Raw genomic sequence first — 20,260 nt, forward strand, 5'->3', positions numbered from 1 at the left:
TAGTGTTCAGGGATGTTTAGGTTAGGTGCATTAGTCAGGGGTAAATGTAGAGTAATAGAGTAGGGGAATGGGTCTGAATAGGTTACTCTTTAGTGTGCCAGTATAATTCTTGGGCCAAATGGCTTGTTCCCACACTGTAGGGATTCTATGATAATCCTCATGGTGCACAACTGGTCACAAGCCTCCAGTCTGAAAAGTAACCTTCACTGTCCTTTTATATCTTCAAGTCAATTTTGTATGCAATTGGCTAAATCCCATGGATTTCACGTAACCTAACCCTGCTAACCAGTCTACCATGTGAAACCTTGTCAAATGCCATGCTGACGTGCATTTGGACAATGTCTACCACTGTTGCTTTCAATCTTGGTCAATTCTTCAAAACCTCAATCAAGATAGTGAGACATGATTTCCCCCACATGAAGCTATGGGTTATATGTATCTTGAAGCATATCGCTCTGCAAGCTTGGCCTCCACAGCCTAATCAGTCCTTGCCTTTCCAAATGCATGCAAATCCTGTCCCTCATAATCCACTCCAACAGCTTAACCACCACTGGCATCAGGCTCACCAGTCTACCTTTTCCTTACCACCCTTCTTAAATAGTAGCATTACATTAGCCAAGCCACAGTCTTCTGGCACCTCACCTGTGGCTATCAATGATAAAATATCTCAGCAAGTGGCCCAGCAATCACTTCCCTAGCTTCCCACAAAGTTCTGGGATACACTGGATCAGGTCCTGGGGATTTATCTAGACAGCCACATCATAAAAGAAGCCATAAGGGTGTGGGAAGTAATTAATGTGGTGAATTTGGAAAGTTATAGCTGACGTGGTGAGAAAAATCTACAAGGCCTTATAGTGGAAAACCTTCCAAATGACGACGCAATTCAGACCAACTAAAAAATGTATTTCAGCCATGTGTTCAAACTTTAGACAATGATTAATGTTGGTTCATTAGCTCAATTGATGATGTCCAGAGTGTGATACAGAATGATACCAACAGGGTGTCTTTATCCTTTCAATGGCTGTGGAGACCTGTGATCTCACTTTTCCCCAGGCTTACAGAGTGATGTGCTTTAAGATACCTGTACCTAATTTCTCTTTCTCTCTCTCTCTCTCTCTCTAATGGAGAGAGATGCTTATGCTCCTCTGTGGGCAGTGGCTAAATACAATCATTAAGAGAATGTAGATATCAAATTCCAAGATCATCACAGAATTGTTTCAGTATAACTAGATGCCATTTAGCCATACGCTTGAACCAGTTTTATTACCTAGTGTCCATCTCCTGCTTTTCTACCATACAAATAATCACCGATATCATCTTGTATGCTTCAATTTAATTGCATTTCCAGGCACTGCTAATATATATATATTAGCAGGATATATATATATATCCTAACAACATGCTGTGAGAACTTTTTCTCACACATCATCCTTCTTTCATTTACACATCATTAAATCTATGCATTTTCATTCTTTTTTGTAAGTAATCATAAACAAATTTGTGTCCACCAAGCTTCTCATGATCTGACTATTCACTCACTTGTTCTGGATCTGATTATATATATTTATAAATAAAAAAGGATTTATTCAGAATAAGACAACAGCAAAACAATATTCTGTAAAAAAGAAAAACCACAATTTTTCATTGTACTCATTCCATTAGACAGGTAGGAAATCAGCAGTTCTAAACAAAACATGGTATTTGCTGGGGAAAATCAATGTTTCTATCTTTCAATGTGGATGTTGCTAACTTTTACTCCACAATTCCTCCGTTGAGAAATTAGAACTCATTGCCTTCATTTTGTGAACAAAAAAGCACTGGTGCCTGGCAGCCATTCCAAACAGGCATGGGGTCCTTTAGATATTTAAGTGAGGAGCCCAAGACATGTTTAAGTTTCCACCAACACAATTTTGATTGTGATGAATAAGCAGCCTTGGAACGGCCTTGCTCTGGATTCATAAGCTGCCTGTGCTAAGTAGCAACCACCAGCTAAAGGTAGTTTAACTAAATGTTTTCACCTTTCTCTTTGAGCCAGAGGCTTAGGAATGCACTCCTAGTTGCACACTCTGCATGATCAACTGTCAGCACTTCCATGAGTTGCTTTAACCAGCTATACTTCACAACATACAAGCTACCGGGTACAAAATATTGGTTCATTAAATGAAAGCTTAAGGATCTGCTGTGAGTGAGTCTTGTGTCTCCTGCTTTGAGCACAATGTCTCTGCAGAGCCAACACCCTGCGGGGAGTTCTCAACTCCTAAAAATGGCTGGCTTTTCAATCTGGCAGCATGTTAAAAATATCAAAGCTTGAAACTTGACTACAATCTAATTTATATTTTTAATGGAAACATGACAAGGGTAGGTATCAACTAATTCACTCACAGGAGAAGGTTGTGCATTTAAATATTATTTAGCTGTATGCTCTTCAAATTAATCATTTTAACTGTGTGTTTGGGCTTCCCAAGAAAGTCAAGTGACAACTGTTATGTTCAGGAGGTAAGCAACTTTCTAATTGCCTGCATAAATCCTATTGCCACAACCGGACACCCTCCATTCCTTCTAATTTCCACCAGGGCTCTGATCTCCAGTCTCTATTTCCTGCTTGTAGCCTGATGCCAAGTGTGACCAATTCTTATGAAATAATATGGGAAACATGCTGACCAGCTTTTGGGGGTGGGAGTGTTCAGAACTCATACTTCACCATTAATTAGCAGGTATGTTCCCAAAAAATGTCATATGGAGATTCCTAGGTTCAACCTTGCAATTGTGCAAGATATATGACAGGCAAAATAAGGGACAATACCTTAAAATATTACCTTTGGTCTCTAACTCTACATTATATCATTTTTGAGATTTAATATTTTGTTATTGGGTTGATAACCACTGGTGCACATTCAGTACAGCAATTTTGTGACTTGGGGTCAAAACATTTCAAGAATGCTTTAAGGCATTTCATGGCATTAAAAGGTGCCATATAAATACAAATCATTGCTCTTGTCTACTTTAATCCAAACTACACTTATAACATTACGTTTTCCCTTGTTATCTTTTGATTTTTAAATCTGTATGTTTAAAACATTATTTCTCAGCTTCCTACTCTTTTTGTGATGATGTTTATTGAATTTTTGTACTTCTTCAAATTGTAAATATTATTTGGATTTTCCTACCAGAATGCCACACCTAAATCCAGAAAGTACAACAATGATCCAGACATAGAACAGTTATTACATTGAAGAAACTATTTTCCTATTGTGTTGAGACATAAACTACAGGAAAAATAAGGAATAAACATTCTGATCTGGCATAGTATTCAACTCCAATGAGTGTCTCAGGCCATCTTGAGATTCACATGGATCAATATTCCTGCAACTCCTATCAAGGAAGCTTAAAAACAATCCTAAGAAACTTAAACATTTGATGGGATGGCATGATGACTCAGTGGTTAACACTGCTGCCTCACAGCACCAGGGACCCAGGAGATTCCAGACTTGGGTGACTGTGGAGTTTGCACATTCTCCCCGTGTCTGCGTGGGTTTCCTCCGGATGCTCCAGTTTCCTTCCACAGTCCAAAAATGTGCAGGTCAGGTGAATTGGCTATGCTAAATTGCCCATAGTGTTCAGGATGTGTAGGTTAGGTGCATTAGTCATGGGAAATGTAGGGGAATGAGCCTGGGTGGGATACTCTTTGGAGGGGTGGTATGGGCTCGTTGAGTCTAATGACCTGTTTCCACACTGTCAGGATTTTATGGTTTAAAAAGTGAACTCACCTTTTAATTCTAGTATATTGAGGTTCTGTGTACATGGCTGGCATAAATTCATGTTTCCATTTTACTTGATCAGATTCAGAATTGTTAATATCATTCCATCTTAAAGCACATAATTGTTTCAAATGTGTAGCATGATAATACTCTTTTCACTTCATTGGTATCACTTTAATGTAGATTTGCTAGTCTATTTTGCTTATGGTTATGTGCAAATCCATTGCAATTTGTCCCTTTCATTTTCATGATTCACCTACCCATTCTGTTGTTCTTCATTGAAGCTGTGAATATTAAAGTTCCCCGGTTTGCAACATTTCATACTCCATGTATTTTCAAATCATCATTATTCATTTTTTTGCTTGCAGGAGTTTATGATTTTCTTCTGCTCAGATCCTATACACTGTTTGTAGTAACATGTCATTGCCCTTCTACTTGCCATTCTGTGAAGTTTTACAGTCAATGTATCTTATTTTAAAACAGCTCTAGTACCTTTCTGATTTGAATGTTGGTTTATCTATTGAGAGAACTAATCAAGACATTTGATTACAAATAATCGAAAAATACTGCAATTTTAAAATGAAAGCTGAAAGGTGAATCTTGCTTTTTGAGTTTCAAAATAGGAAAACTACATCCATTATTAAAGTAAGGGAGACTATTTGAATGAGATGAGTGTTTTGGTTAATACTTGTTTGTAGGATTATTTACTCTACCTGTAATTCCTTTTCTATATATCTTATAAGGAAATTTGCTTGCCTTTAACTGAAAGTCTGTACCGTGAAAGAGCAACATTGGACCTATATTGTAGTAGGAGATAAATGGTACGATTGTCCAAATTCATTTTGATGAAAATTTTAGAGGGAAGATTTGTTCTAAACGGTAACAAAAACCTGCAATAATAAATTGACAGCTTGTTTTACATTCTGATCCTCAATTTCAATGTAAAACAACAGGAGATGGAGTATAAAATAGATCGAGTAAAAAGTGAGGTCTGCAGATGCTGGAGATCAGAGCTGAAAATGTGTTGCTGGTTAAAGCGCAGCAGGTCAGGCAGCATCCAAGGAACAGGAAATTCGATGTTTTGGGCATAAGCCCTTCATCAGGAATGAGGAAAGTGTGTCCAGCAGGCTAAGATAAAAGGTAGGGAGGGGGGACTTGGGGGAGGGGCGATGGAGATGTGATAGGTGGAAGGAGGTCAAGGTGAGGGTGATAGGCCGGAGTGGGGTGGGGGCGGAGAGGTCAGGAATAAAATTGCAGGTTAGGAGGGCGGTGCTGAGTTCAAGGGAATCGACTGAGACAAGGTGGGGGGAGGGGAAATGAGGAAACTGGAGAAATCTGAGTTCATACCTTGTGGTTGGAGGGTTCCCAGGCAGAAGATGAGGTGCTCTTCCTCCAACCATCGTGTTGTTATGTTCTGGCGATGGAGGAGTCCAAGGACCTGCATGTCCTCGGTGGAGTGGGAGGGGGAGTTAAAGTGTTAAAGTGAGCCCCGCCCCTACAACCGCCACCAGGACAGAACCCCACTGGTTCTCACCTACCACCCCACCAACCTCCGTATACAGCGTATCATCCGCCGTCATTTCCGCCACCTCCAAACGGACTCCACCACCACGGATATATTTCTCTCCCCTCCCCTATCAGCGTTCCACAAAGACCACTCCCTTCGTGACTTTGATTAACTTTATACCAAATAGAACCGAAACTGAAGTAAAAGACTAGTTTTGGCAAAAAAGAAACCATATCATTACAGATGTAGAGCATTAACTTGAATAAGATGATGGTGAATTGGCAATCTATTTTATAGCTGAAAATGTCAGGTCCACACCCCCCACCAACCCAACCTCCACTCCCGGCACCTTCCCCTGCAACCGCAGGAAATGCAAAACTTGCGCCCACACCTCCTCCCTTACCTATCTCCAAGGCCCCAAGGGATCCTTCCATATCCGCCACAAATTCACCTGCACCTCCACACACATCATCTATTGCATCCGCTGCACCCGATGTGGCCTCCTCTATATTGGGGAGACGGGCCGCCTACTTGCGGAACATTTCAGGGAACACCTCTGGGACGCCCGGACCAACCAACCCAACCACCCCGTGGCTCAATACTTTAACTCCCCCTCCCACTCCACCAAGGACATGCAGGTCCTTGGACTCCTCCATCGCCAGAACATAACACGACGGTTGGAGGAAGAGCGCCTCATCTTCCGCCTGGGAACCCTCCAACTACAAGGGATGAACTCAGATTTCTCCAGTTTCCTCATTTCCCCTCCCCCCACCTTGTCTCAGTCGATTCCCTCGAACTCAGCACTGCCTTCCTAACCTGCAATTTTCTTCCTGACCTCTCCGCCCCCACCCCACTCCGGCCTATCACCCTCACCTTGACCTCCTTCCATCTATCACATCTCCATCGTCCCTCCCCCAAGTCCCTCCTCTCTACCTTTTATCTTAGCCTGCTGGGCACACTTTCCTCATTCCTGATGAAAGGCTTATGCCCGAAACGTCGAATTTCCTGTTCCTTGGATGCTGCCTGACCTGCTGCGCTTTAACCAGCAACACATTTTCAGCTATAGATTGCCAATTCACCATCATCTTATTCGAGTTAATGCTCTACATCTGTAATGAAATGGTTTCTTTTTTGCCAAAACTAGTCTTTTACTTCAGTTTCGGTTCTATTTGGTATAAAGTTAATCAAAGCCACAGTATTGGAACAGGGTATGAAATGTGAATCTAAATTCAAAACCATGCAGATTAGGATAATTTGAATTTAGATGACACAGAATACTCAAGGTGTTTTAAACAGAATACTCCTAAATTACGAAAACCGTTGAAAAAATGTGAAGATTAGGCTTGGAGATTTGAAACCAGTTCTAAATTCAAAGTCCAATGCCCTGACTGCCCAATTCAGGACTTCAAGGAGGTTCTTAAGAAACTGATATAAGCAAAGGCTTTTGTTCACTTCAATGATTTAGGTTCAATTCAATACAAGCTGATAGGATCAAAACAAGTCTCTCATTGGTCCTGGATAAGAGTCTTAATCATTTTTCTGGGGAGTTGGGCTGACTGTATAAAACAAGTTGGGCTAAAGTGATTGAGAAATGAAGTAAATGCCGTACTGTGCTCCTGACTGAGAATGAAAGACATTACTGGGCAGAGATGAGGTAGCTTCACACTGCATCTGGCTATAAAATAAACAGAAGTGCACGATGCTGATGTGGAACCTGTTGCAATGGTAAACACTCAGTGTTCTGAAGAAGGGTCACTTAACTTGAAACATGAACTCTGATTTCCCGCCACAGATGCTACCTGACCTGCTGAGCTGTTCCTGTCATTTCTGTTTTTTTCCTGAAATAATTCCAAATGTCTTTTCCAATATTACTCACAATGAATTGCTAGGTTTGTTGAGGTTTGTTTATATCCAGTTTCACCTATTCCTCAGAGGCGAGGTGGTTGATTTGCATTCAATAGCTGTGCCCAGATAGCTTGGCTGAGATCTGGAACTTCAAAAGCGATACATTTCTTCCACATTGAGTCCACTTGCAGAGCAGAAAGGAGCCTTCTCAAAATATCTGCATACTTTCTTTCCCTTGGCAGAATTAGCAAACTGGAAGTGCAGGTGCTAACAATATATTCTGGCAAACTGGAACTATAACCCTTAGTTACACATCTCTGAAAGCAGAAGATAGCCATCGAGTCCGAGGTGTTTTTATTTATTTATTTGTTACTTCTTACATTTGAAAGCAGCTTTGTGTGAGATTTATCAGGGTACCTTCCGATTTCACCCCTCAACATTACTTCTAAATAAAGTAACATTTCCTCCCCCACCCCCCCCCTCCCGCATAGAACATATGAAAAATATAATTTAGAGCGCACTTTACAAAGACTTGACGATACAATTTGATATACACAACAAAGTAACCCCATCCATATATGTTTTGTAATACTGCCACAAGGTAGAAGCAAATACTTGTAAAATGTAATTATAGTAGTTATTTATCAAGAATTTACATGCATTGATGACAAGTTTATGAGTGTTTTGACTTATCCAAAATGCTGTTTCCATTCTCATTGAATGGAGCAGTACCAAGAAGGGCAAACTATTACGATCTCCTGCCAATCGACCATCAAGACTGGAAATGGCCAAATTTATGTTTACTCAACAAGTAAAATATTTTACCATCTGTATGGCAAACATTGTTCACATGCAGCACAGTGTTACCACTTAATTACAAATGGAATGCAGTGAGTTTCAGTAACAAGGCATTGATGAGCTTATTAATACAAGAGAAATTCACAAAAATACATTAACCATGAGTAGGAGGTTTAACATAAAAGAAAATTCCTTAACCACCTCCTTAACATGCTTTGTCCTTGCAACCATAGGCACATGCAAGTACAGTGGTTGCAGGTATTGGCAACACACAAACATTTAAATCTACTTGCAACAGGTAACTACAAAGTGCTCAGAAGCTTCATCAATTATGATGAAGAAGTTCAGTTCCACATAACAGAACATATTCAAAGTGGTATATATCAAGAAAATTATTAATTTTAATATCATAACAAATTACCAAGAAAGCAAATATCTTCCTGAAAGGGAAAATTAAAAAAAAAGTTATATAAAATTCTATTAAAAAAGTAATGTGCAAATTACCTGCACATTTCCCCTCTGGTATAATAATAATTTTAATAACGTTTTGTAAATTTGTAGCTTTACATGCTGCAGATACATCAACATATTTAACATACTGCTGTATCTTTGCTGTACGAAACACTTACAAATTTAGACCATGCTGACATTTGCAATGTTTGTTCATATGAAGTAAAAGTTACCATTGGCGCCTGTACCACATTCTCAGTGAGTTACAGAAACAGGAGGTTAATTTTAACTCTTGCCTATGTTGTGAAACTGATGACAGTAGCTCAGTGGCATGTCCCTTCGGGTTTTCATTTCTTTTGCGGCCAATGGGTAAAAATACCTTGAGACGAACCAAGAGCAGAAAACAGACATCACCTGTTCACACTCACAGCAGAAGTTAACATTACCTCCTCTGCATCTTCTATATAATCAGAAGAATTTTACATTTCACATAGTCCCCTTTGGTCAGCCAGCTTTTGGATTATAAAACTAGTCAATAAAATTATAAGTTTAAAAAAAATTGAAGATACAACAGCTTTAAAATAAGTCAATGTATTCACTACACATAAACATACTGAAATGTGAACATTGGCAGTATGCAAATTTGAGGAAATATTTTCAAATATCTATACTTTTAGCACCTTATGTAATAACAATGGATGATAGATATTATGAGCAGTTGTACACATGTACAAAGGCATGTACACTACAGTCCAGAGATACATTATTCTAAGAGATAGAATTTTAAGCACACAATTAAAAAAGGCAGAAATTACTAGTGTTGAATAGGTTGCTGAAGTTATCCTACACACAGGACTTTTCAGTTAGCAATTGCTGGTGATGCTTCGGATTGTTGGTATAGTCCAACCAGCACATACACTTACATATTCATATAGACACATATACAGGTATTTTATTTCCTTTTACTGTTGCATTTTCCTGATGATCTCAGCAGACACTGGTGAGTGGAAATTGATGGTATGATGCCTCAGACCCTGTGCAGTCTTGTAGCTCTTCCCACAACGACATTTAAATGGTTTGCGGACACGTATCTGAGTCCGATGACCATTTTTTGCATGGTATTTTATGCCATTCACATTCTGTTGAGGAAACAAAAAGCAGAATTAAGTTGCAATGTAATATGAAAATGCTCAAGTACAATTAAGGTTGAGTAAACAAATAGTTTAAATTTTGGTTCACCCATGGACAAGATATTCCTGTACTACATTAAATTAAAATGCTTTTGTTGACCTATTTAATGGCTGTACATTTGAGCCTGCCATAGTTAAAACAATGCTTTTTCCCAAGATTCTCCATTGGCCCCCCCTCATCCTATTGCCATATTACACTCATCTCTCAGTCACCCTGCTAGCAAGCAGTCTGTGTGGATTTAACACTCACCATTGGCACTTATGAGTCTGTCCAAAGTCTGCTTGTAGAAAGCCATTAATACAAGATACCAGAGAATACCCGGAGAAACAGAACAGGGAATTCAGAATATATGTCTTTACGCAAAGAGCAGTGAGGATATAGAATGCAAGAAGAGTTACAGGTAGCGGTCAAGACAGATAGTACAGATATTATACACAGGAATCTACACTTGTTTAAAGGAAGTGGAATCAGGATTATGCTAACTGAGCTAGATAGAAAAGGATGGGAGATTGACAATGAAGTACAAACACTGGCATTAACTGGGGAGGGGGGGGGGGGGGCGGGGAACCAAATGGCCTATTTCTGTCCAGTACGCCCTACCAAAATACCTAATTTTTCAAAAAAGCAAAAATTATTCTAGTAATTTTGAACTTGGGACATTTATGAATCTATGAAAACAAGCTGTGTGGCAAACAAATTGTATTTATGGGGTTTAGCACTCGAATTGGTCCTTATTCACAAGGACCATTAAAATACATCCGTCCCCCAAGACCTTCTGGACAAAAGAACTTCCCTGGAATTTTACTGCTGGTAGTCTGAGATCATGCAGGCCAATATTGGGCCTGAGCTTTCCCTATATTCTTTCATGAGATCTGAGCATCACCGATAAACAAACAAACCCCTCTTTAATTTCCATTGAATTGAGTGTCTGGCTCAGCAGAGGGCAGTCAAGAGCCAATGACATCACTGTGGATCTGAAGTCACCTGTAAACTGGGTAAGAATGGCAAGGTTTCTTTCCTAAAGGACATTAGTGAACCAGATGGGCCTTTACAACAACTGATGATAGTTTTATGGTCACCATTACTGACACTAGCGTTCAATTCCAATGAACATAGAATTCCACCATTTTCCACTTGTCCAACGAAATTTCATTAGATCATTACCTTCCTTACATAAATTACAGCCTGCCTGTGTCTTAAACCAGGTTAGAGACAAAAATAAAACTGCAGATGTTGGAATCCAAAGTAGGCAGGACACTGGAGGAACACGGCAAGCCAGACAGCATCAGGAGGTGGAGAAGTCGACATTTCAGGTGTAACCCCTCTTCGGGGCCAAGCAAATATAAAATGGCAGGGACAGCACGGCACATAGACCCTCACCATTTTAGCCTTATTCCAGCTGGTTTAAAGTTGGGTGAGCTGAAGAGGTTAGAAGATTGGCAATGGGAATGGCTAAATATTGGACTTTAAGCGTGAAGCTGCAATTTCTTTCAATAACTACTGATGAATTGTCTTGTTTTTTTCTATTTCTTTATAGAAGATTGAAGAGTGATGTGATCGAGATGTGCTAAGAGCTTTGATATGGTAAATGCAGATAAACTATCTTCTCTGGTGATGGAGATCACGAATATGGAACTGGAGGAAATCAAGAAATATTTTTATACACAAACTGTGTTAGAAATCTGGACTCATCTTCTCAAAATATCATGGATACTGGGACAATTCAAGCTTTCAAGACTGAGATGGATAGGATTATTGTTAGGTGATAATATCATTGAAGATGGAGCAAGGGCTGATAAATGGAATTCAAGGACAGATCAGCCATGGTCTAATTAAATGGTGGAACAGACTCAGGAGGTTCAATGGCATAGCATTATTTCTATATTTCCTTTTGCTTTTCTGAAACCTTGTCACACTGGTTTTCTCAATTTAAGATAGCTAACATTAGACCAGAATGTACCAAACAGCAGCAGTTATATCTTCGCATATTCATGATTTTGAACTTCTCATGTCAACAATATTTATGGTAATTTGCGACACAAGAAGCTGATAACCTGCGCATAAACTGAGTGAGCAGAGTCAGCAATTGTATGTCTTTCTTTGTGAACCTACAGTGCATGGATGAGGAAGGAACTGTAAACTGCAGGGTGTGAATTTGACATCAAATCAGAAGGTGGAGAAAGAAATAAAATGTGGGAAAGAAAGATTAATAAGAGTGAGAGAAAAAAGAAACATGAAAAATAAAGAAAACCTTGCATTTCCAGAACATCCAATGGCTAAACCAGATAGGGTGAGACTCTACACAGTTAATATTCAGTACTATGGAGATTGCCTGGTAGTCACTAACATTTGTTCTTCTGTTAATGGATTAAAATGAATAAAATTTGCTGATTGGCTCAGTTTAGTGTGAGAAGTGGCTATTTGCGCACAAAGTATGAATAGTTCAGAAAGTTATTTACATGTAACACTGTGGTGAATAAAATACTTCATATTAAAGTTATATTCAACATTGAAACATTGTTTAGTTACAGGTGCTTCAATATCTAACTGTGCTATAAAAATAAAAATCAAATACTTTATCCAAGTACAGCATATGTGACATCCCTTTAAAATGTGCATGCTTAAAAAGATTTTGGGGCAATTTGAACCATCACTATTTTACCATGGCTACTTACCACTTTCTTTCTATAAGTAAATGATGAAATGGCTGTCTCCCATACAAGGGACTTCAGCCATAAATATTAGATTATATCAACAAAAAATATTAAAAATATGTTGTTGCTGAAACAAAATTAAGAGGAGCATTAGTCACTGTAATGCTGGAAGAAATGAATAATCTCACAAAGATTGTCAAAAGTCAGTGAAAACATTTTAACACCTCCAATTTACTAGACATTGACCAGTTTGATGTGCAGTCCACCGTCACTCACTTACCAACGATCAATGCCAGCCAGGACTCTCACCTGACACCAAGGTGACCTTCATCACCCACCTTCTAATAATGCTGCACTCAAAGCCATCTCCCACTGCTTCCACAAACTCCAGCTAATCAGCTTTTGTCAGCCACATCACCAAAACACAATACACTGAATTACAGACATCCTACTCTCCCACTTTCAGGGCAAAGATATTTGCAAGAAGAAGGGAGCAAAGTTGAAACAGTTACAAATGCTCCATATCATAGAACCAGCCATGATAGAGCTTAGAACATTCTATGTCACTGAGAGATTCAGGATGATGTTATATCATCGCTTTATGCCATTTCTCAAAATCTACAGTGTCAAAGAAATGTACAGTTCGGAAAGAGATCCTTTAGTCTAATTCGTCCATGCCGACCAGATATCCCAACCCAATCTAGTCCTACTTACCAGCACCTGGCCCATTTCCCTCCAAACCCTTCCTGTTCATATACCAATCCAAATGCCTCTTAAATGTATTTGTACCAGCCTCCACCACTTCCTCTGGCAGCTCATTCCATACATTTACCATCCTCTAAGTGAAAAAGTTGCCCCTTAGGTCTCTTTTGTATCTTTCCCCTCTCACCCTAAACCTATGCCCTCTAGTTCTGGACACCCCCACCCCAGTAAAAAGACCTTGTCTATTTATCCTATCCATGCTCTTCATAATTTTATAAACCTCTAGAAGGTCACCCCTCAGCCTCCAACGCTCCAGGGAAAACAGCCCCAGCCTGTTCAGCCTCTTCCTGTAGCTCAAATCTTCCAACCCTAGCAACATCCTTGTAAATCTTTTCTGAACCCTTTCAAGTTTCACAACATCTTTCCGATAGGAAGGAGACCAGAAGTGCACGCAATATTCCAATAGTGGCCTAACCAATGTCCTGTACAGCCGCAACATGACCTCCCAACTCCTCTCCCTATAGCTCAAACCCTCCAACCCTGGAAACATCATCCACATTCCGTTATTTGATATCAGATACAAAATGTGGGTGGTATGATACTTAACTCCCCTTCTTCACCCCATTCTTCCCTTGTGATGATATATTTCTTTCAGATACCCAAGAAGTTGGAACGTCATGTTGCAGCTGTACAGGACATTGGTGAGGCCACTTTTAGAATACTGAGTACAATTCTGGTTTGTTCTTCTATAGGAAGGATGTTGTTACATTTGAGAGGGTGCAGAAAACATTTACAAGAGTGTTGCTGGGCCTGGAGGGTTTGAGCTATTGGGAGAGGCTGCATAGACTGGAGCCTTTTTTCCTGGAGCGTTGGAAGCTGAGAGGTGACCTTATAGAAGTTTACAAAATCAAGAGGGGCATGGGTAGGGTGAATATTCAAAGGTCTTTCTCCCAGGGTGGGAATTCAAAACTAGAGGGCATTGGTTTAAAGAGAGCGGGGAAGTATTTAAAAGGGACCTGCGGGCTCAACCTTTCACATAGAGGGTGCTGCATGTAAGGAACAAGCTGCCAGAGAAAGTGGTGGAGATGGGTACAATTGCATCATTTAAAAGGCACTGGATGAGTATATGGATAGGAAGAGTTTAGAGGGATATGGGCCAAATGCTGACAAATAGGACTAGGTCAGATTGGGCTGTCTGGTCAGCATGGACGAGATGAACTGAATGGTCTGTTTCCATGCTGTATCACTCTATAGCTGTCACTTGATCAAACATGGCAGCCCCAGAAAGAGGAGAGAGGTGCATCAGAGCTCCGACATTCTCAGCTACCAGCCAAATAATGGCACTGTGTGTGCTTTATAGATGAGCACATCGTCAAGATCGATATATTGCAAGGATTGTGTCTTATTATTTTGTGCTTTCTGTAAAAACTGTGGACTGAAATGAGAAAAAGTTGTTTTCAAACCAGTTTTTGAAAGGGTGGTTGCATGTGTCGAAAGCAAGTAACCTAACACCAATTGCAGGCATTTTGTATTCCAATATTTAACCAAGCAGTAATTGAAGACTGAGTTATGGATTATTTGGAGCTGAGGGTGTGCATACTTTTTATAAATGAACCAGCTACCTTGGGTCTCTTACCAACCAGTGCAAGTAGCCAGAGAAAAACTATCATGCTACGTGCTGGCCAGCAGAACAGTCAGGAGGATCATCTCTGCAACACAAGTGGGGATCCAAAATAACTGAACTATCTTTTCTGTTTCTCCCGTGTGCTCAATAATCTTGCGCATATCGGCATGTGTGTGATGGGGAGATTTTAAGGAGATGAGAGTAATTGGTAGCATTATACGCTGACAGCTTGTAAGTGCCCACTTGTAGCTAGAGTCTAAATACTTGTAATAAATAGTAATTTTTGTTCAGCACTTTTTATCAATCTGTGTCTGAAGGTCAGATAAATTGTTAAATTTGCACACTTTGTATGATTTTTAACTTTTGGGATAACTCTGGGAGTAGCAGGGTTCATTTGCAGCTTGGAGAGAACTTGCAAGTGGTGGTGTTCCCATGTATCTATTACTGTTGTCCTTCAAGATGCAGAAGTGGTCCTGGGTTTGGAAGGTGCTGTTTGAGCAGTCTTGAAGTTCTAGATGGTGCACACTGCTGCTGTTAAGCATTGGTAGTGGATGCTTGTGCAGATGGTGCCAATCATGCATACTACTTTGCCATGGATGGTGTCGAGCTTCTTGAGTGCTGTTGGAGCTACACTCATTAAGCCAAATGGGGAGTATTTCATCACACTCCTGACAATGGGCCATGTAGATAGTAGACAGACTCTGGGGAGTCAGAAGGAGAGTTACGCACTGCAGAATTCCTGGCTTCTGATATTTTCTTGTAGCCATTTATTTATATTGCCACTCTAGTTCAGTTTCTGGTCAATGGCAACCTCCAGGATGTCAACAGTGGGGATTCAATAATGGTAATGTCACTGAATAACAGGGGGTGATTGTTAGAATCTCCCGTGTTTGAGATGGACATTGCCTGGTACTTGTGTGACATGAATGTTATTTGCCCCTTTTCAGCTCAAGCTTGAATATTGTCCAGGTCTCGCTGCACTTGGACATGGACTCTGTCAGCATCTGAGGAACTGCGAATGGTGCTGAACATTATACAATCAGTGAACATTTCCACTTCTGACAGCAGCTGAAAATGGTTGGGCACGGGACGTAACCTGAGGAACTCATGGGGCTCTTGTGGTATGGTGGTAGCGTCCCTACCTCTGCACCAGGAGGCCCGGGTTCAAATCCCACCCAGTCCTGAGACATGCAATAACATCACTGGACAGGTTGATTGGAAAATATCTACCCTGAGGAACTCCTGCACTGAAGTCTTGGAGCTGACTTCCAATAACCATAACCATATCCCTTTGTGCCAGGAATGACTCCAACCAACAGCCTCTTCCCTGATTCCCAGTTAAGGGCATTAACACGGATGAGAGATATAAAAATTTTTACCCAAAAGAAAGTCAGCTCCTCTTTCTTAAAAATCAGCAGCAAAGCCAATTATTATTCTAAGGGATGCAGAAATTACTCAAACTCTTTTGAGGAACGATTTAATTTTCCCTCCAGTGAGTTCATTGAAAGCCAAAGTGTTGGTGAATGGGATTGATATCTCCCAGTTCAATTATATAAGGTTTAATTGGAGTGTGACATTTATTGGGAACCATGGAATGCGGGAGGGTTACGAAATTACTTGTAGGTGGAGTTTATTTAGAAAGTCATAGCTTTGTCTACACTCACTGAAAATCCAATTGAAGCTAAAGAGACAGAACAGTAACAGTTTGGATATTTTCCACTGTTTAGCCATTTCTGTGGACATTACCTACAAAGTCCATCATAAGAGGTGTGTGTAATAACGCAAGCAGATTTTACTGTGGCTGATACTTGTTTTGAGAGAACACCTCAAAAGAGATGTTTGGCATGCCTTCATTATACTTGAGGATCAGGAAAGTGATCCAGAGTAAAGTAAATTAGCACAGACAGCCCCAATGAAGTTTAGACTGAAGGAGCTCCAGAGCGTTGGAACCTTCCAACATCTTATGGAGATATTACAAGCAGTATGTGAAGTTCCTATGGTAGGGCATACAGGACTTTGGAAAACAAAGACAACAATTTTACGGAGCCAAAATTTCATAAAGATGTAGTGTGGTTGTGAAGAAATGTCATACGTGTCAGGATGATAGGAAAATCTCAGCACATAATCAGAGCACCTTTGGTACTCATACTAGTTTTGAGGAACCCTTTTGTTAGTGTTATTGGATTGTATAGAGGCATTACCAAAGTGAAATGCAGGACAACTATATCCTCATAACTGTGGACATGGCAATCTACTTCCGAGAAGCTATTTCCTGAAGGGCATTCACAGCTAGGGTAGTGGTGGAAAAGTTCATTTGTATTTTACTTTTTATGAACTACCAATGGAAGTGCAGGGTTTTAACTTTATATCTAAATGTAAACTGTATTGTTTAACTTTTATTTCTTTATTTTCTCTTTTGTACCTAAGGTTTCGTACCTAGGTACCTTTGTACTTAAGATGGTGCTGGGAATGGTGACATTGTACACTTTCCACTGTACTTAAGTACTTCTGAACGTGACTACGCATAACAATAAAATCTAATGCTAATGTTTTCCAAGAAATCAAGAAATCATGGATGCCAGATCTTTTACGTAGTGCTGCTGGGGTGCCTTGTGTTGCAGCAGAGGGTGAATAAGACAGGTGGACATAATAAATCAAGGCTGTGAAATGTACATCAGGTCAATCAGAATGGCTAATTAATGCTACAATCAGAATGCACTTTATGGATTTGGCGCATGCACAGTATTTCCAGACCTGTGTCATTTTGCCAGGCAAGGACTTGTGTTCATTGGTCAGTGCCAGAGCACTGGCACCATTCTTTCCATTTAGTTTTGTAATATTTTGTAAATGCACAAATAATCCCTGAACAAAAAAATTATAGTCTTCACTTTTTGAGAGAATATTTGTAAACTGAAATTGAAATGTACGTTTTAAACCTTTCCACTATGTTTCCAAACAAGGTTAAAGACTCTTCTTTATTCTGTTCAGCAGTTTGCGATCCAACAATCAGTTTAATTATTTTTTGATAATCTAACGACAGAGGTGGAGAAAGCTTATTCTTTGTCTGTATCATTATCCTTGTCCCCAACATCAAGTCTACAAGTCATTCATCTCAGACTGCTCACACATGAATAGTGTGCCAGACATCAGTAAGACTGTCCTCCTGAATTTCAGATGAGGGCAAAGATTCCAGAAGCAGACCATGTATTATTTAGTTCTAAGACAAGCTGTCAAACAAAACAAACAGGATGGAATTTAGCAAATTGCAGAGTTTTTACTTGTTAGAGACACCACTGTACTGAATGCTTCAATTGCCTCCAGGGAAATTATCGTTGTGTGTTTTTAGCCATGGATTGTTTGCTTCCTGCAGAATTATTTAAAATATTTGCATTTTTCAGTGTGTTTTCAGCCACAACCCACACTATACAATCAGACCAGGATATAATGACCATCACCTGGGTTTCTCAAAAGCTGCAAGAACTAAAAAGTACTTAGATTAAAGAAAGCTTTGTTTCGGTTGGATAGAATAATTCCCAAATTTAACAAGTGATTACAGTACTAAATAATTATGTACCGTAGAAAACAATTCACTTGATACTTTTGTGTTTTACACAATGATGTTTCTGTATTCACATTTACCATGCTGGCCAAGGGAGGGCAGGGGAGAGAAAGAGAGAGAGACAGAGAAAGAAAGAGAATACAGAATTAGCATTTTTAGAGGAATAAAATATTGAATTTCAATCAGTGTTTTAGCTGCCTTGGCTTGACTGTTTTACTACAATGTAGTGAGGTAATATAATGGGTTGTGTGAATTCTTAGAAAGCAGAGGGAGGGAAGTGAATCCTCAAGAGGTCAAAACCGTTGAGGCAGCGAGGAGGGTTGGCAGCGCTGGAGGAATTGCAGAGATGGAGAAGTATGGCAATGAAGAGAGTGTAAGATGAGCATGAGAATTTTAAAATTCAGGCACTTGAACTAATGTTAAATCAGTAAGGACATGAGGAGATAGGCAACTGGACATTGTGCAGAATAGTAGGGAGTTCTATTGCAGAGTTTTGAATAAGTTGAAGTTCATACTTGGGGCCTGTCAGAGAAATGTGAGAATTGTTCAGTTTCAAATTAACACAGCCATCAATAAGAGTTTCAGTGGCAGCTAAGCTGGAATGGGGTCAGAGGTAGGCAAGTTAGGAATTAGACAGTTTGTGCAACATGCCAGATTTAAGTTTGGAAGTTCATAACAAAATAGAGCGTGTAGATTGTGAAAACAATTTGGTATAGTTCCCAAAAAAACAAATTTATTAAATTAAAATGACAAAGTGGGATAAATTCCTCAAGGGGGGTCTCCTGATTAGCTACCTCATGTGCACATACGGACTTTCGGGGAATCTCTGTGAAAAAGAACATTTGAAATGCTGGACTCTGTCTAACTGCTTTGGTTCTGCAGTTAAGTCTATGGCTGCAGACAAAGTCACTGGCAACAAGTGATGAAACTGAATTCTTCATGTCTCTAAACTGGGCTTCACTGTGGTTTATTTCCAACGTTCTTGGAGGTTTACATCTTCAGATGACAATGTAACAGACAGCCAGTCTTGCCTGCTGGCAATGTAAATTGGAAATACTGGAGATTTTCTTTGCGGCTATAATTTCCAAGTAGTTTATAGTGCCATGCCATGGCTAAAGGTGTGCAGTTTCAGATGAGGATTAGATGTGTGGGTTTTGAGGGGATCCAAGATGGCGGCATCCTGTTAGGATCGTGTTTGCTGGGCTCTGCGCTGCAACACTGATCCGACAGAGCCAGAACCCATCCTAAACACTTTATTGTGAGTAAAAACACAGTAAAGGAGCTAGAAACCTGAAAAAAATCTATTTAGCTTTGCTCTTGCAGCTGGAGAATGCCAAAGAAAGGAGGAATCTCGCCCGGATCAGGGCCATGGTCCAGCCCTTGGAAGCAGCGGGCTTGCTTACTCACTAAACTCTGGTTGAGGAGCTGGCCAGATCTCGCGAGGTCCGGGGGAAGGAGATCCAGGAAAAAATTGAGGAGAAGCTGGCTCTTGCTCTGCAGCAAGACTTGGGAAAAAGGACCTATGAGCTCGAGCACCGGGCTGCAAGGGTAGAGGCAGATACTGACTCCTCCAAGAGCTGGATTGAAGCCCTGGAGAAATAGATCCCTGGTAGACTATCTCAAAAACAGGGGCAGGAGAATGAACCATTAAATACACTAGGACATGATTGGAAATAGTGATATTGTCAAATGTACATGACACCACCGTATACAGATGTGCTGCGGGGGTCAGAAAAAGATCAATCCTCGTATGGCATTTATGTGGGTTTGAAAAGAGTGTGATGTCCCTGCCAGTTTGGTGAAGGGGTATATAAACATCTACAAACCCCAATTTAGCACATGAATCCCTTAATTGTTTAGATCGCAAAGAAGATATTGGTGGGCCTTTGGGCAATCTGTCTATTGTAGGGTCTAAGAGACAATTGAAATCCCCTCCTACTATGATATGTTCAGATTAGATTAGATTAAATTACTTAGTGTGGACACAGGCCCTTTGGCTCAACAAGTCCACACCGACCCTCCGAAAAGCAACCCACCCAGACCCATTCGCCTACATTTACCCCTTCACCTAACACTATGGACAATTTAGCATAACCAATTCACCTAACCTACGCATCTTTGGACTGAGAGAGGAAACCGGAGCACCCAGAGGAAACCCACGCAGACACAGGG

General features: G+C 40.2%; 2 protein-coding genes across 2 annotated transcripts in view; one reads left to right on the plus strand and one right to left on the minus strand.

Annotated features, from left to right (window-relative positions):
• Window positions 1–12,002, plus strand: part of tax1bp1b (Tax1 (human T-cell leukemia virus type I) binding protein 1b) — a 115,242-nt gene extending 103,240 nt beyond the window's left edge. Inside the window, exon 19 of the mRNA XM_060824621.1 lies at window positions 11,087–12,002. Coding sequence (XP_060680604.1) covers window positions 11,087–11,101 — 15 coding nt within the window. The 3' untranslated portion in view covers window positions 11,102–12,002. The remainder of the gene's footprint in view (window positions 1–11,086) is intronic.
• Window positions 7,460–20,260, minus strand: part of jazf1b (JAZF zinc finger 1b) — a 276,769-nt gene continuing 263,968 nt past the window's right edge. The window contains exon 5 of the mRNA XM_060824622.1: window positions 7,460–9,497. Within this exon, the coding sequence (XP_060680605.1) occupies window positions 9,321–9,497 (177 nt within the window). The 3' untranslated portion in view covers window positions 7,460–9,320. The remainder of the gene's footprint in view (window positions 9,498–20,260) is intronic.

This window comes from Hemiscyllium ocellatum, chromosome 5 (genome assembly GCF_020745735.1).
Source record: "Hemiscyllium ocellatum isolate sHemOce1 chromosome 5, sHemOce1.pat.X.cur, whole genome shotgun sequence".
NCBI lineage: Eukaryota > Metazoa > Chordata > Chondrichthyes > Orectolobiformes > Hemiscylliidae > Hemiscyllium > Hemiscyllium ocellatum.